Genomic DNA, 16838 nt, shown 5'->3' with positions numbered 1-16838 from the left:
ACTTTTTAGCATTGACATCACACACACTTGTGGAGCGGTTACCACCCCCTGTGTTGGAACAAAGCCCTCACAAATGGGTCTCTGGTGCTTGATGGGATCTGGAACTGATCATTTTGCCAACTGGGTTCATGTCTGGGACATGAGACTTGCAGATCTCGGAGTTTCTGATAAGGGCTGATTTTACTCATTAGTTAACAAATATATGCATGTCTTAAAGCCCCAGACTTTTCTATGACTCAACAATAAGCCCTTTTGCAAAACTCACAAAAACTAAATTCACGAAGGCCAGTCTTGGATTCAACTGAGTCACATCTGCCTGTCTCCTCACACCCCTTCTAATCCTGTTTCCCAATTGCTTGAGGGACTTTTCTGCCTTATAGAGCCCATGTGTCATTTGTTCTAGAAACAGGGAGACTTTCAGATGTTGGTCTTTTCCTGATCATAAGTTACACCCGATTGGAGAATTCCTTCTGTTGCTAGATCTCTCCAATCCCTCTAAAAAACATCTACCTACTGGATGATAAGTACAGTAATAATAGTAAATATTTAATGTGCTAAAATCAAAGAAGAAAGTGTCCCGAGTAGCTCCCTGTGCACACTGGTACCTGAATCACCCCCTGTGCACGCTGGTACCTGAATGGAACAGTTATAAACATTCCACTGCTGCAGAGCCTACCATGAGTCCAGCCTTGATATTATAGAGTGTTCAAATCCTGGCTCTGCCAGTTAATGGCTAGTAAATTCAGATAACTAATTTAGATGCCTCTGACTCTAAATGTCTCTGTGAAAACTAGAAATTATGCCTAACTTACAAAAACCTCAAAGTCATAGTTATGTTTCCCCACCCCTGGAAATCAAGATGGTTTTTAGTTCTGAATAATTTTCAAATGTTTGGAGCAAGTTTTAAAAACCTGTGTACATCATAGAATACCAGAGGTCAAAACATGCACTAAGATATAATTCCACATCAATTCCCACAATAGCTACAAAGGAAATTAAAAAAAAAAAAAAAGCAATCACATAGAGCGAAGTTCTTGAGGCAACAAATATCACTGAGTAGTAAATTCCTCTTTCATTGCTGCTTCTGCCATAGCCAATGTTAACAGCTTACCACATCCCAGTCAGTCAGACCCCCCCCCCTTTGCTTGAAGTGATAACTGTGGGAGTGCAGAGCCCATCTAGTCTAGACTCTTCTTTTTTTGTTTGTAAAGTCTGTAAATGCCAACAAGTTCCCAAGTACTTTGAAAACATCCACAGTGATAGGCTTTCCCCCTAAGCACTCTGAAAAATTCATTGTTTCAACATGATATTCACAATTCACATAACATCTTTTCTAAAAAGATTCACAAAGAGACTGGAGAGATGGCTCAGTGGCTAAGAGCACTGGCTGCTCTTGTAGAGGACCAAAGTTCAATTCCCAGCACCCACGTGGAGACTCACAACCACTTATAACTCTAGCTTCAGGTATCATAGGCCCTCTTCTGGTTTCTGGAAGCATTTCGTTCACATGTACACACACACACACACACACACACACACACACACACACACACACACACTTTTTTTAATTTTTAAGAATAAAATAAAATAAACATGCAAATTATTCATTCTTAAGGGAGAGCCCAAACACACTAAATCATCATCTGTATAGTACCAAACTATAATTTTCTGTGGATGGTTTTTGGTGCACATGTTCACAGGGACCTGCAGGTAGGTGTGTGTGTGTGTGTGTGTGTGTGTGTGTGTGTAAGCACTCTTCATTGGGTGCTGTCCACTTTGTTTTAAGACATGTTCTGGAACTCACCAAGTAGGCTAGGCTGGCTGACCAGAGAGCCCAGGGATCTACCTGTCCCCACCTCCCCAGTGCTGAGATAACAAATGCACACCATCATGCCAGGGTTCTGTGGGGAGTGGGGTCTGAACTCAGGGCCTTGTTTTTCCAAGGCCAGCCGTTTACCAATGCAATGGAGCTGGCTGGAATTATAATCTCTCCTAGTCGGGTAAAGCTAATGTTCCTGGAATAGAAGCCCTTGATTCCCATTGCCCAGAGAGAAGCTTGGGGTCCAATTTCAGTGAGTCCATGATTCGGATCTGTACTTGGGCTTACAATGAAAACCGCAATCCTCTGTAAATCAGACCTTGTAAGAAATCAGTAGCAATGAAAACTGCACGTCCTTCTGTCCTCCAAGCAATTCTCAGAACTGTGTCTCCTCGCTAGCACTTGGGGACAGGGAACTGATACGAGGGACTCAAATTACATTGTGATTGCAGTCCAGTCTACCAGGGAGCTGGCAACAGAAACTCTCTGCTGTCCCACCAAACAGACTGAAGACAGACTAACCAACTCTTTGCACTTTTGCACGCCATGCCTACTGACTTTTTTGTTGTTTGTTTGTTTTGGCTTCTTGATGAGAATTTTCTTTCAGCCATCCACCAGACAGCACGACAAAGCCTTGGAACCACAGCCTGTAGATAGACTTACACAATTTTTGCAAATGGAAACGCGGATGCCAGAGAACTGGAATTGTTTAATATGGAGGGATGAAGGAAGGGAGGACGTAAGCTGTGTTCAAAGGCCAGGCCCTGGGGACACACATAGAACCCTGGCCACTTCACTCAACACTGATAGGAAAACAGTTCCTTCCACTGCCAAAGCAAGCAGGGTGGCCGCCGTCTTGCTATTATTGCCAGTAAAGTCACTTTATCCCTTAGATACGTCCCCTTTGGATGCGTTAAAGCCTTGATTATTCTTTTCCCAGGCTAAGCAAATAGGAAGTGAATGTGGTAGGGAACATGAAATCTTCCACACTGAAACATAGAACCAAGGAAAGATAATAACTTGGATGATCTTAATTCTTTCTATTTCTTCCTTTCTTTTCGTGTGTGTGTGTGTGTGTGTGTGTGTGTGTGTGTGTGAGATGTGTGCATGTGTTTGTGTTTGCATTTATGTATGTGTGTGTGTGTGTGTGTGTGTATGTGTGTATGTGTGTGTGTGTAGACATGTACATTTACTGAGGCAGAGCCCTCCAGAGACTGAAAACTCATCTAGTCTAATTGCTTGTCTGGAGAACCCTTCTCTGTTGCTGGAGTTTCTTGTCCCACCAGGTCCCGCTGTCCTTCAGCCCCCAATAAACACACAAAGATTTATAATAATTATAAAACCGTTAGCTGATGGCTAGGGCTTCTTATTGGCTAGCTCTGTCTTCATTATTAACCCATTTCTATTAATCTATGTATTTTCACATGGTCTTGGCTTACCAGAGAATGCCTGGACCTGTTAGTCCTTTGGCAGCTACATGGCATCTCTCTCAAGGTGTCTCTCTGCCTACTTTTCCCGAATTCTCGTCTCCTAGTCCCTCCTATCTTCTTGCCTCTATTGGCCAAACTGTTTTATTCATCAACCAAAAAGAGAAACACATACACAAAAGGACCTCCCCCACCACTTCTCTGCTTCTCCAGTGCTGAGATGACAGGTGGCGCCCACACCTGCTGTCCTAGCATCCAAACTCTGCCCTTTAAATGTATGTGGTGGCCTTTTTATCTATTGATCCTTTATCTATTGATCCATCTCTTCAGCGTCAGGGTTTCCTTAACTCTCATTTAACATGAATGGAGAAAGAAGCAAGCACCAGTCATTTACTAGACAAAATTTTAAAGTTGGATGGAGCCCAGGGACCTTTCCCAATTCAACAATCTCCATCTGCTCTGGTTTCTCTCCCTTCTTGCTGGGATTTTCTGCCAGCAGCAATGGTTGCAGGGAGGGGGCTCTAAAATCAAGAAGTAAGTAGGGGGCAGCCTTGGGAAACACTGAAGTCAGGCTTTCTCCTTTCTGCATTAAGGCTCCCAGTCCTCCTGGAGGCTTTGGGGAAAGCTGCCTGAGTAATTGATGCCCAGTGCAGTGGTTCTTCCCCCATGCTGTTAGCTATGTCTGTTCTGAGTGAATATTCTCAGAGCAGACAGCATGTTGATTTCCTGGACCCTGGGTAAGAGGGGCAGGAAGGACTGTGTGAATGGGGCAGATAAGATAGATGCAGATTTATTTTTTGAGTCAAATGAAGGCTTTCCTGACTTATTTTCCCCACCCTCGGAGGATTTACAAAACATAGTGTATCTAGCTGTGGGGCTAAGAACAACTTACACTCTCATCTCCAGGATCCCGATTCCAGTCTTCATTTTCCGACAGAAAACCCAGCTATGTGAGGCTGAAGTTGGGGATACAATGATGAGGACCCAAGCACAGATGTTCACAGTAATGAAGCCAAGTGGGAGAAACACATTTTTTCCACAATAGGATTCATATGCTTGATTTATCCAACAATCCACCTGTGGCATATGCTCCTTAACTGTAGCATGTAGTTTAAATTATTTCATTTTCTGTGTTTTACCTGTGTATATGTCTTTGTATGCCTGGTACCTGAGGTCCAGAAGAGGACATCAGACTCCCTAGAACTGGAGTTGTGGGAACTTGTGAGTAGCCTTGCAGGTGTTGGGAATTGAACCAATGTCCTCTAGAAGAGCAGCCAGTGCTCTCTCAACAGCTGAGCCCTCTCTCCAGCCCTGCATTAGTTTTTGAGGGGGAATTCTACTCATGAAAGAGCCCTAGTGAATCTGCATTATACACAGAGAGGAGGTTAAATAGCAAATGTATTCCATGAAATGTCTAACCAAGGAGTCAGGAAACTGTGGAATGAAGAATAGAGTCAGCCCCTCCCATTTAAAACGTAATCTCTTCTTTAGTCTTCAGGTAAACTGAATTCTTCTACACCCAGGTAGATTTGATTGCTCTTTCGTGTGTGGGTTACAATGTTGGGTCAGACAGAGTCATTTTGAGTTGGCTGCCGTTCCTTTCCAGCTCGCCCTGCCCTGTTTCTTGGCAGTCTCCGGTCTAATGTCTTATTTTGGCTCTAAGAACTGAACACATGGTTTGCATGAAGACTTTCGTCTTACACTTGTCTGTGAACCTGTCATTGGGAAGTGCTAAGGACAGAAGTCACAGTCAGACATCTCAAGTCCACAGAGAATGGACTTACCCCTAAAGTCACGCCTGATCTCCAAGCTAAGGAAAACCAGACTCACAGGCAACTACTGTCATTGTCTCCTTAAGATTCTGAAAATCCACTCACTGAGATAGTTTGTTAGTTCTACTATTCAGATATGGTACTTCCCCTTAGATAAAAACAGGGATTGTTTTTTTAAAGAAGAAAGCAAACAGAAGCTTAAAACAAATAATGCTTGTTTTGGATGGTCTGGTAATAATGCTTGGTTTTTATTATAGATTATGTGCAACAATTAACTTTCAGTTATCTGTAATTCCTATGCAACTATGTCCTGAGTTTTCCAGCTCTCACAGTCAGGTGGAAGATAGTTCACTGGTTGTTTTCAATTCTTCTTTGAAAATTTTGTATGACATAATCATGTTCTATTGCTCAGTGAGGACTCTATAGTCACTAACACAGGGGTAAAGAGTCTTTGTCAACCAGTGAGAAATCACAGTAACTGAAAGACACAGGTCATCCAAGAATAGCAATCCTTGAAGACCAGTCTTGAACTTGGGCACCTTCCTTTCGACCTCATCAAATTTCCATTACCATCTGCCCTCTCTGGTTACTGGGTTTTAAAATCTGCACCCAGGTGGGGAAACAAATCACCAGAGAAGGTGCTTAGCTTTGACTGTCAGCTTGACACCCCCTGGGATCACTTGGAAAGAGTCTTAGTAAGGTATTGTCTATACTGGGTAGTCCTGTCGTATGTCTGTGGGAAACAAGAGATGGAAAGTCCCACACCACTGTGGGCAGCACCAATCCCTAGGCAGGGGACCTGGAATGTACAACGGTGGAGAAACTAAGCTACACACCAACAAGCCAGTGGGCCTATATGCTTGTATTTACTTCTGCTCTTGACAGTGGGTGTGATATGACTAGCTGTTTGAGGTCCCTGCCTCAGTTTCCCAAAATGAGGAATGGTAATGTGGAATTGTCAACTGAAATAAGCCCTTTCTCCCCTAAATTGTCCTTTGACAGGATATTTTATCACACAGCAACAAATCAAGTTAGAATAGCATACTAGGACAATTACGTTATTTCCATTGTTATTTTAGTGACAGATCCATGAAGTACATGTTTTTAATTCCTATTTTATAAATAAAGGGAGATCTGGGGCTGAAAGAAATTAATCTGATATATGACATCTATACAGTGCCAAAGTCTGTGCTTCCTTCCATGTGTCACATAGACACATAGACGACTTAGTCACTGACATTTTGTGCTAACATAACTCTCCATTGGCTTAAAAAAAAGAAAATTGCCATCCCCTACAGGCTGTCTGGGTCAGCGAAGGACATGAGTGTATGTGGTTACTTTTCAAATTCTCTCTTTAAAAAAAAAGTGACATTATACAAATATTTACCATTCCATTAACTGAGGTAGTTCAGAGACTATAATGAACACAGAATGATTTTTGCTTTGGGGGCTACTTTTGTTGTGATTGGCTAAAACACTTGGTAGGTTAAATTTCAATTGGAACATAAACAAACCTGATCTATTTTAAAGTCCAGACAATGGAGTCCCCGTACTGAATCTCAGTGGAAGGCTAATTCTATCATGTGTCTGGAACACAATGAACATACCGTCCTGACCTCCAGCCATCTGTTGGCAGCCGAGAGAAATAAGTAGGCTATGTTGTTCGTGTCTGTTAGCTCTAGCATGCGTTGCTTGAATCTGGTTTCATGCCTGCAGAAAGCAAAAAGACAGCAATGTTAGCCACCTACCAGGAGAAGTAGTGAAAGCCAGTCATGCTTGTCTACTGAACAATTTTCTCAACAGAACGCATGGATGGGATGGGTGACTGGTAAGGGGACTCCAGAACCGCTCTACTGCATTCTGGATAGAACACAAGAGGTCAAGTGTCTGCCCCCCTTTCCTGCCACAACTAGGAAAAGAAGCCATCACCATGACAAACCTTTATCAAAGGTTACTCTGTAACTCTATAAAATTGGAGGAGCCCTGTAAACAAGATTTGATCAGTGTCACATGGGCGGTAGAAATCACAATACTTCCAACTGAGGCTGGATGAGAACCAGTGAAGACAGAAAGTTATGCTTTTGTAACAGGTAAATGTATTCCTTCAAAATTCTCTTTGAAGACAGAAAGTAAGGTGCCAAGAAGCAGAGGGTTGCGTGGGGGCGGGGTCTGGCAGATGACTGGTGAGGCACAGGCTCTGCTTACACTGACCCTATGAACACAAAGGAGATTTGCACGCTTTGGGGGAGGGTGAATCTGAGTGGAGAAGTGGAGGAGAGGAGGGCAAAGCCATGTTTCCACAAGCACAAGGAAGATGGCCTGGGAGTAGCTTTAGGGGTGAAGCTGGGTTTCTCAGGTGAACCAGGCATTGTAAATACCCCGAGTGACATGACAGAAAAAGTCTGCGTCTTCCAGGGCTAGGCAGATGTCTCACCCTAATGGTCATGGTGATGGAGATACTGTCACTGAAAAAAAAATGATGCCTATCTTCGGTGTTTAAAATAATCACATAAAATTCTGTGCAGCTTATTTTACCAGCAGAACTAGGAATAACATTTATGTCAGCAGACGTCTGTGAGCATGCTTCACCCTACACCCAAAACTCTTGCATTACCACTTACAATGCATATATGCAGTGAAAAGCTTTTTAGAGATCAAGAAGCACCTTATTATGTACTGGAACGTCAGGCATGATTTCACACATGTATATGCTGAAATGCATCTTTTCTAAGCAACGAAAATATCCTTACTTTGTAATTATCTTCCTTGAATAATGGAAACAACAGAGAGCTGGAAAATAGCTGGTTTGAAAGTTGGTTGCATGTCCGGCTAAGTTTGCCTTTTCCCTTTCTGTGGCCACGGCTACTCTGACCTAACCCATCTACAGGTCATTTCTGTGAGGAATTTCCGACCTGCTAGTAAGTCTCACTTGCTGAAAGGGTCCCCTAGTCCTGTAAAATCTTCCAGTAAAGTTGCAAAACTTTTAAATAACTCATCACTTGCATCAAAGAGTGGCGAAGTCCTGGGTGGAGTGTCTTTTGGCCCTCCATCAGAGTCCATACAGGCCAATATAAAGCAGATCCTTGATATCTCTCCAATCAATCTGATCATCCCAGTATGCCAAGCCAGATAGATAATTTGGTCAGACAGCAATGTCTGATCTACAGTGATCAGAAAATTCAGCACTGAGAGCCAAACCATTACTTCACATTGAGTTATGTGGCCTTGAACTAAATGCCACGTCCAGAGGGACCTGTGCCGAAGAATGGCAGCACTGTGGCTTGGGACTAAGGAGTTCATCTGCCTTCCAGATGACCTTGACGGGAACCACAGTGAATTACTGAAAGGTGAAGGGCTTAGGAGGTTGTAGAATTACAGCAGCAGTGGGGACGAGCTGTGAAGGGTTTTGTGAGTGTCACAATTGTGTGCTTGCCCGGGCGTGTCAGGTAGACTTGCTTGCTAGAGTATCTGCAACTACTCACTCAGACACATTTAGTCTGGTGGTTCTCCACAGTGTGCTAGGCTCTGGAGATACACCATGTTTTTCTCAGGATGGGAGAAACTGTACCAACGAGTGAGGGTGATAAACCTGGGACCTTTCATTAATGGTCCCCAAAACATAAAGGGGAAAGGTACATTGGAGGGTCTGAACAGAGAACCAGATATGGGGTAGGGAGAGGGAAGGGCTAAGCCAGACTTCCTAGAACATAGGGAAGATGGTCCGGTGTAGTCTTAGGGGATGACACTGGGTTCCTCAGGTGAACAAGGCATGGTAAGCACCTTGGATGACAGGAGAAAACCTGGGAGTGAGAAAACCCACTGCTTTCCTGGACTGGGCAGGCTTCTCTCCTCACTGGACAAACACATCCAGGAGGAGCAAAGCTGGGAAACCATGCTCTTAAACCTTGGTCCTGACAGCGTGCTCTGTCTGAACCTTCGTCCTTCTGTGGTTGTTGAGTGAGTTCCATCTCTAACACTCCACACATTTGTAGGGAACTGGCAACGGCCTGAAGCAGCAGGGAGAAGGAGGGGAGGAAGCCCAGTGAGCATTCTTTCTCTGTTTCTATTTGGCAAGAAACCTGCTGTTTTCCTAATGGAAACTTTGACACAGTCAGCCTGTATCTTTTCATTTGCATCCAGCTCATCTTCTGAATGTTCTTAGACCTCTATTCTGTCAGACAGAAGAATAATAATAAAGCAACAGCAAAGGTCACTCACAACTTAGTCTAACTTAGCTGCCATACTTTCCTTGCAAATGACTAAATGTGTGCACACGTGCCCTGAGCCCGGGTGCAGAACGAACAGAAAGTCCAATCAGAAAAGACATCCTTGCGAGAGAGATGGCCCAGGGAATACTGGGTAGACATAGAAAGGAGCAGATAAGGGAAACTGTGTTTAATTATCTTTAATCATTTTCTATGATTTGTTTTAACTTTGTTCATGCGTGTGTGTATGTTTAGGTGCACACGTGTGCAGGTACCTGTGGGTAAAGAAGACAGGATTAGACAGGCTTTTGTGAGCCACCTGGTGGGGTGCTGTGATGGGGGTACTGTGAGCTAAACCCTGATCCTCTGCAAGAGAATCTTAATCATTATACATCTCTCCAGCCAGCAAGAACATGCTTCATTCTTGACTATGAATACTAACCCTAATGATTCTAGAAACTTATCCACAGCAAGCTGGCCATCACCATCTTTTAAAAAATACTTACTGTGACTGAAAATGCTGTTGTTTATAATATTTAACATTGACTTTTGGAATAAATATGAGGGCTCTAATTCTGGATGTAGACACAGACGAGATAATTCTCGATGGAAGTTTGACCATCTTTGTTTCCACAACTATGATCCAAGCACTGAAGTTTAACACATAATATTTTTCTTTTCTTGCAGCTATCTAGTCTTTCTCGAAGTACAAGTCACTGAATTCTGCCCCATGTGTCTAGTGAATAAGGGAAATTAACAAGTTGGACCTTGACCCCTGGTCCATTTCCTCTTCTTTTCGAAATCTCTCTTAAAATTTTCAGGATGCCCTCCCCGATTCCCATCCTTGGCAGTTTCAGAAGATGAGCTACATTGTCCGGCAGGGAGAGAGGAAAAAGTCTCTGATGTGTTGAGCCGTCAGTTTCCTGCTGTCCACTCCCAGCAGCCCAAACCCCCATATCCCTCCATCTTTCTCAGAGGCACGCAGTACCAAAACCCCTTCAAGAAAGACAGCCTCTCCCCCTGGCCACACCCCTGTCACTCTGTAGTAAAACCTGACTCATCAACTGCCCTATCCTGCCTACCAGTCTCATCTTCCCATTGGCCATGAAAATTTTCTAGCTCATTACTCTCTTAAAAAAATGAACCCCAGCCGGGCGTTGGTGGCGCACACCTTTAATCCCAGCACTCGGGAGGCAGAGGCAGGTGGATCTCTGTGAGTTTGAGACCAGCCTAGTCTACAAGAGCTAGTTTCAGGACAGCCTCCAAAGCCACAGAGAAACCCTGTCTTGAAAACAAACAAACAAACAAACAAACAAACAAACAAATGAACCCCCAAGCAGGGGGAAATCTTTTCATTCCTCCCTTTGCCATCTAAGTTTCTTGATAGAGGAGCCTTCCCTCACCAGCTCCATGGCTTTACTTCTAGTTAATCCACCCTCGGAATTCTGACCTCATCCCTCCTGACCAGTTCTGTTCCTGTTAAGGTCGTGACTGGCCCTGGGGTTTCCTCATCCAGAGAACACCTTTAATGTCTTCGCATTCTTTTCTGTTTCTACCACTGTTGTCATTCCAGTCTTAACATGCTCATTTATCTAATTGCATTGACAAAACCATCCTTGTCTAATTTGCACAGTGCCTTTCTGATCTGTTCTCTATTCTTGTGAGATTCTTAGGCACTCCTGTCTACATCCCCACCGTGACCATCACTGAGTGCTAGGATTACTTTCAAGCTTGGCTGAATTAACTTCTAAAGTAACGTTGGTGTAATGGTGTTCTTTCTGTAGGTGTCATTATTACTATCACCATCTACAGATTTATATTGTTGTTTATTGAGTGCTTCAACAGTGATTCTCCTTCATTCATTACATGTATTATGTCAATCCTTCCAATGGCTGCAATAAACAAGACTGATCCCCCATTTTCCAGATGAGGACATGGAGTCTTTGGAATTAGAAAACCTTGTCTAAGCCACAAAACTAATCCCTTTCCATTCTGTCAATTCATCATTGCCAGATAAGTAACTCTAAGCAATGTCCATTCATATTGCCATTTTGTAGCTCACCGTGAGAAACATAGCCCGCCCCCAGAAGGGTGGCAGACAGCTATCATTTGTTGATAGACATTTGTGGATGGATTTGCACCCTCCTGAGCAATCTGAAGATGTGTTACTCACCTGAAGGCCCGGATGGTGGTGAGCCCTTCAGCTGTTTCTGAGAAGTGGCAAAGCAGGGGCAGCTGGGTGCTGTCATCAAGTTCCTGGAGATCCCTAGGACAAAGGCAACAGTATGTGTCACCTGCCTCCAGGTTCTGAGGCCACCATTGAACTTGCAAGTTCTCAGACCCTGTGCTTGCTCTTGTCCCATTCGCCTGTAATCCACCTCTTACCTACGTCCTCTAAATTGGCATGCTTTAAAAGCTTGATCAAAGTGTTTCCTGTGAGAATATGACTTGTTGGCTCACTCTGGGTCCCCACAGCCAATGTGTTTTAGCTGTGACATAAGACTAGGAGATTTGTAGACACCATAAACGAAGTGTGGACCTGTAACCCTTACACACCCATCTTCTCCTTCATCCTTAGTGTTAATTGAGTGCTTTAGTAAAAGAGTTACCATGACAAAATAAAAATGCAAATGCAATAATGAAATAAGCTTGATTCCGAATGGATGAACTGGTGAAAATAACTCTGTGAAGGGTATGGTCTTCTTATTGTTATTGTTCGGGGAGAGGAGTTGGTTTATTGAGAAGGCATCTAATGTAACCCAAGCTGGCCTTGAACTCACAACGTCACTAGTGATGTCACTGCAATCTGGATCCTCCTGTTCCCACCTACCATGTGCTGGGATTACAGGCACGCGCAAACCATATCCAGCGCAAGGTACAGTCTTGTAAATGTGACACTGGACTGTAGAGAATTCTTAACCAAACGAAAATGCCACTGGACAGAAGTAAAATGAGAAGAGCTGAGCCTCATCAATAATGTGAAGAATGGGAGAGTGGGGAGAGTTGGGACAGTCTACGGGAGAGGTCTTTAAAGTTCTGAGTTAGTAAGTTGCTAATCAATTTAAAAGAAGAGGGTACAGTGATGGTGGGAAGTTGGTTGCTAGAGGGAGCTTCATGAGTGACCAGGGTACAGTAGTTATACCAAAGTCACTCGGCTGTTTCCAGTACAAAAGACTTAAACATAACTGCTACCTACCAGTGCTGAAGGACAGAGAGAGAGCGAGAGAAGAGATCACAGGGAGAAATCAACCATAGCTTTGGCGCTGGCCACAGTGAGTGGAATCCCTGTTTCCAAGGAACTTTCACTGTTCCAAGGAACTAACACCCACGTTCACACACACACACACATATACGTGTCTCCATAACCTACTTAAAAATAGAAATATCTCAAGATGACCAATGGAGCCCTTTTCACAAGATGTGTATTCATGAATTTCCTCTTAAATTTTTCATTTATTTTTGTAGGAGCCCAATGTGTATTCCAGGTTGGCCTCAAACTTACGGTGATTCTCCTGCCTCAACCTTCCATCCACTAGAGTGACAGGCATTCATAGGCATGCCAAGGTCAACAACTTTCTTTAAGCCATATAAGCTTACATTTCTAGAAGATAAAACTGAGTTAAGCCAATTGTTAGAAAACATTTCTCTTTTTTCTTCCCCTTTCTGCAGGTCATGAGGTGGTGGGGGGTCTGGAGGACTGGAAGGGCGGCCCTTGCATTCACTTGTGAGTATCCTATGAACTGCTGGTCCACAGCATCAGCCACAGGGGCCATTCTTGACTGGCTGTGTAATCCCACAGACAAGTGCAAAGGCTTCTCTTTCTGAGTTTCTGAAAAGGATTTGGCTCACTTCAGGAATGGCAGAAGTGGGGAGGAGAACACAGGGGAAAGGTGGTGAAGACAGCAAAGGAAGTCGAGCACTTTCCCTTCCTTAAACAAAAACAGGTGGCTATTGGCACAGCTGACACTAACCGCAGATAGCCAAAGCCACTAACTGAGGTCAGGGCTGGAGAAAAACATTGCAAATAAACCATCTTTGTTTACAGAGGTGTCATGTGTCATGTGTGAAACCCAGAACGTGAAGGCACAGCTTGATCTGTGTTCTCGGAAGAAGGAAGCATACAGTTAAGCACCCACTAGAACTGTGACTTTAGACATTAAGGGTCACGTGATTGCCTGCTGTGAGCTCCTCACTTCAATTCCCTTTGAGATAAAAAATTAAAAAAAAAAAAAAAAAAGTCTGCTCAGCTCGGTGATCTTTTCCCCTGGGCCAATCAATTCTGGAGCCTGTAAGATTTCATATCATTGGTCATTGGTTGTCTGCTGACTTCCAGAGAATGGGAAGACTGGAATGGCTGCTGAATCTGCTATCAACTCTAATTCCTTAAAAAAAAGTGATTGTCATGTTACAGTTGACCCTTAACAAATTCTATGTGTGTCCTTTACCTCTTTCACTAGCACTAAAAATTAAAATTCTATATACAACATTTTGAAAAGACCATACCCTCTGTTATACTCATGTGGACAACTGACTCAGACTATGTTTCAGGAGCAAAGCTCACAGGTCACATCTGTGGTGGGTGAGAGATCGTTGCCTAACACTCCCTGGTCAGCTTATCTTGGTAATGGCAAAAATAGGTTCGAATGAGGCTTATGGTTGCAGTAAGATACAAATGCTTGGTGTAAGTGTTGGGAGGCACTGGCTCTCTGCAAATCAGCCAGCGGCCCTCAACTGAGTCCTAAGTCCTTGGCCTTGCAGTGCAGAGTGTCAGCATAAACGCCAGAGGAAATGGAAGTGGAAATCTACTGCTGCCTTTTGGTCTGAATTTGCTACAAACAAACAAACAAACAAACGAAAAAAACAGAAAGAAGGACAGAAGGAAACAGGAAGGAAGGAGGGAAGGAAACAGGAAGAATGAAGGGAGGGAGGGAGGGAGGGAGGGAAGGGGAAAACCACTCAAATAAAACACACATCGCCAGTACATGAAGAACTCTTTAACTCACAGCCCTGGGAGAGAAATATTCTAAAATACTGTCTGTGTGTCCAGGGGACCTCACTAGAGCCCTTCTGTTGTCTTTGCTCTTCCCCATGTAACTTTTATCTTCTTTGCACTGTATGTACTTTGCATATACTGTATGTACTTCTTTGCATGTACTTTGTACATGAAGTATGTACAGTCTCCTAAAAAAACACATTTGCCTTTTATTCTAGCTTAATCTATGTGTTACTTCATATATGGCTTTATCTTATATACTTCACATATACTTTTTATAACGATGGCTGCATATACAGCTTTATCTTAACAAGAGATGGGTTTGTTGAGAACAGGTATTTTATCACCCACCACGTGGCTCGATGCAGCTATTGGTAATACAGCAAGTGTTTACTGAGTGCTGAAATAGAGTCCCTGCAATAGTAAAGCATTCTTCAAGAAAGTTCTAAATGCCAACTTCCAAGCTTACAACAGCGGACACTGTTGATCATTAATCATTCACTTTCTCAGGGAAACAATAATTCCTATATTAACAGAAACACTAAAACTAATGTTGCTCCTTTATTTGACTGGATTAATAGGTACATGAAAAATTCTGTGAACTCAAATTCTCCAGGCTCTTAACATGATGGTGTGTCTCTCAGACACTCAAGATTATCCAACTGCATAGTCAAGAATGATTTATGTCTTTGTCTGACTTATTGTACTATTTCATACTTACTACATGATTTGAAGGGCTGCGACTTTAACCTTTGTTCCTGCTTTGAAATATATTGGTTAAGAATTGCTCACTCTTCAGGACTATGTTTGATTTTGTGAGTTTCCTGCCAACGTTACATTCAGAAAAAGAACCAAGGAATGAAAAAGCTGGTACATCTATCTCAATAGACAAATTGTTAGCAAACTGAATGATATGTTAGTATGTGCCAAGGGCCAGGAAGAACCAGACAAACAGATATAGAAAGAATGACATTAGATCTCACATTGTGACATAAGGTTTGAACAAAACCCGTTGCACTTCTAAATTCTCCACCTTAGTTTGCAAAACAAAGAAACAGTTGAGCAAAAGCAGTTCCCAATGAGTCGAATATTCGGGCTTTTGGAGAGGGAAGAATAGTTTTACTTACTTAGAAGCAACTCGGAAGTATTTCTGGATGAAATAAAAGGCCACACCAAGGGGCACGAGGGCGACAAGGAACACGGGCGTAGCGTAGGAGATCATCCCGATGGCAGACAAGCAGAGCAAGGTGGATCGGGTCAGTGATTCCAAGGTTGGAGGGATGTGCTGTGGAGGAGAGAAGTCAAAGGATAGTGTTTTCAGCTCATGAGCAGCAACGTCCATGACAATGCAATAAAAACACTCATTTTTACACTAATGTTAAGTAATATGGGCTGACAAAACAGTCTATACACAGGTCTATTGTGAACAACCCCACACGCCTCCAGTTTAGTAGCTGTATCAATGGACAGATCACTGACATGTTTCCACCTACTTATCTTGGATATTTTGTATGAATGTTTATAAATCTTTTTTTGCCCCTGTGTTTGTTTTGTTTTACTATGATGGATTGTAGGTATTTCCATGTCAGTGTTTTCAAACGTTTCTTTTTAATGGATATATATTATTCAAAACTCACCTGTTCCTCTACTGTAAAAACACATAGGTTATTTTTCTCGTAGCTGCTTGTGTCCTTTGAATGTCTTTAGATTATTTGTCTTTTCCTTATTGAGTTTTGATGCTATTTATATATTGTGTTTATCTTTATCTTACAATTTAAATTTGTCTTGGTTCTTTCAGCTCTATCAAAGTTTAAATTTTTACATAGTTATTTCTATTTGTCTCTCTCTCTCATTTTCTTGCTGTGTTCCACATTAATTCAAAAGATCTTTTACAGCTCATGGTTCCAAAACTATCTGGCTATCTTTTACTTTACCATGTTATGGCTTTATATGGCTATCTTTATTCTATAGTCATTTGTTCTATATTTTATAGATAATTGTCTCAAAATCTTTAGTTTTAACATTAATGATTCTCGAGGATTAAAGATGCTACATTTGTCTTGTGTTAAATTTCTGCATGTACTATTTGTGTGTGCATCTGCACATGTGTGAGTTGGTATGGCTGCCCATGTGGCAGCCTGAGGCCAACACTGGGCATCTTCTATAATAGTTATTCACTTTACTTTTTGAGTCAGGGTCTCTCAGTGAACCTTTGAGATGGCATTTTTGCACAGTGGCTGACTAGCAGGCCCCTGGCCACCCCACCCCACAACCCAGAAAGGGTCTCACGTGCACAAACCCATACATACAATTTCAAAATTTAAAAGGCAGTAAGACGTAATAATTCAGATGAGGAACAACTGAAGAACATGCCTAATGTCAACCTCTGGCTAACATGCACACACACACACACACACACACACACACACACACACACACACGTGTGCTCTTGTATGTCGTGTGCATATAACACACATAAACACACCGACAGAAATTTTACCCTGTTCTATTTTTTTTTTCATTTTTACATGAGAGCAAATGGGTCCTAATTTTAATTCTAGAAATCCTCTACTACCAATAGTCATCAGGCCCTGTTTGAAATGCTGTTTAGTTTACACTGAG

The 16838-nt window shown here is 42.6% G+C and overlaps 1 protein-coding gene across 6 annotated transcripts in view; it reads right to left on the bottom strand.

Moving 5' to 3' along the window:
• Abcc9 (ATP binding cassette subfamily C member 9) overlaps positions 1 to 16838 on the bottom strand; it is a 107086-nt gene that overhangs the window by 15025 nt on the left and 75223 nt on the right. For all 6 annotated transcript variants that reach the window (XM_035448659.1, XM_035448661.1, XM_035448658.1 and 3 more), the window contains 3 exons: positions 15344 to 15501; positions 11397 to 11489; positions 6626 to 6728 (listed from right to left, as the gene is read on the bottom strand). In XM_035448659.1, coding sequence (XP_035304550.1) covers positions 6626 to 6728; positions 11397 to 11489; positions 15344 to 15501 — 354 coding nt within the window. The remainder of the gene's footprint in view (positions 1 to 6625; positions 6729 to 11396; positions 11490 to 15343; positions 15502 to 16838) is intronic.

Source organism: Cricetulus griseus, chromosome 8 (assembly GCF_003668045.3).
Source record: "Cricetulus griseus strain 17A/GY chromosome 8, alternate assembly CriGri-PICRH-1.0, whole genome shotgun sequence".
Taxonomy (NCBI): domain Eukaryota; kingdom Metazoa; phylum Chordata; class Mammalia; order Rodentia; family Cricetidae; genus Cricetulus; species Cricetulus griseus.
The sequence above is the reverse complement of the archived record's forward strand: the minus strand, read 5'-3'. Positions and strand labels throughout refer to the sequence as shown.